This window comes from Vicia villosa, linkage group LG3, assembly GCF_029867415.1.
Source record: "Vicia villosa cultivar HV-30 ecotype Madison, WI linkage group LG3, Vvil1.0, whole genome shotgun sequence".
Lineage (NCBI taxonomy): Eukaryota > Viridiplantae > Streptophyta > Magnoliopsida > Fabales > Fabaceae > Vicia > Vicia villosa.
In genome coordinates this window covers 204,714,011-204,715,139 of record NC_081182.1, presented here as the reverse complement: position 1 = coordinate 204,715,139, position 1,129 = coordinate 204,714,011, and the positions used below count along the sequence as shown (strand labels likewise).

Genomic DNA, 1,129 nt, shown 5'->3' with positions numbered 1-1,129 from the left:
ATGAAGACAAAATATATTTGTCAACTAGTACTTGTCATTCATAATAGATAAGAAAAGGACACATGCAGCAAACAAAACAAGAAAAACAAACATGCAAAGTTTCTAAACTACTATTAGTAGTAGACACATCCACTAGTAATATTCTAGTAGTAATAGACACGTGCAATAGTAACATTCTAGGAGACACATGCACTGCATGCACTAGTAATATTCTAGTACTAGTAGACACATGCAATAGTAACATTCTAGGGATGAGAAACAGTAATGTTATACTCAACAATATAATGTTGAGGTGTAGAAATGGAGTTCACACTATTTGCAATAGCAAAGCCTCTAGCAAACCTAAAAACACCAGTTCCACCAACAATACTTGTTTCTCTATTTTGCTTTGAAATAGGGTTCCTCCCCAACATGCTTAGAGTGCTTCCAGCATAACTCCCTTCATCAAAAACTAAATTTATCAACATACACTCAGCAATATCATGAAGTGATGAAAGACCTATTAGCCCTTGAGCTCTTCCAATCTGCTTTGAACTTAACTCTGGCCCTTCCGTCATTGCATCATCCATCATAAAAACTGAACCAAATCCATTAGCCACGTTTTTTGGCGTGTCGATGATTTGTATCATGGTAGGGTTTTTTTTGGTTCTGATGTCATGGTAGTAGAAGTGGATATGTGTTAGTTTTTCGGTGTTTCGTTGTTGTTCGGAGGGTAATATGATGTTGGATTGTTGTGAGAAAACTCCATTGGAAATTATGAGTGTGATAATGGAGAAGAGAAAGATGAAAGTATGTGAAAGAGACATTGTTATAAGATAAAGATACTTTGTTTTCTTACTCAAAGAAGTTTTGTTACTAATGCAAAGAAAACACAATGCTTTATTTATAAGGGTTTTTCTCAAGTTAAATATTTTTGTTGAATAGTTTATATTGGCCACGGATATGGCGAGGAACTTTCAAGTGGAAATTGTTTATTTGAATGCATTGCACAATGCACAACAATGCCAACTTACACACTTACACATAGAGAACAAGATTACTAAAATTACCACTTGCTTGTATTGGCATTAATTTGGGAATCACTTTTACACTAGTGTTATTATTATACATCATTCAGATTCTACTTTAT

General features: G+C 34.1%; 1 protein-coding gene across 1 annotated transcript; it reads right to left on the bottom strand.

The window, feature by feature from the left end:
- Positions 1-838, bottom strand: LOC131657184 (dirigent protein 11-like). The gene has a single exon (XM_058926660.1). The coding sequence runs from the start codon at positions 804-806 to the stop codon at positions 246-248; it is 561 nt and encodes a 186-aa protein (XP_058782643.1). The 5' UTR covers positions 807-838; the 3' UTR covers positions 1-245.
- Between the last annotated feature and the right edge of the window lie 291 nt (positions 839-1,129).

What these genes read in the sequence shown, in the direction of transcription:
- LOC131657184 (XM_058926660.1), bottom strand. Translation starts at nt 806, where the DNA reads ATGTCTCTTTCACATACTTTCATCTTTCTCTTCTCCATTATCACACTC.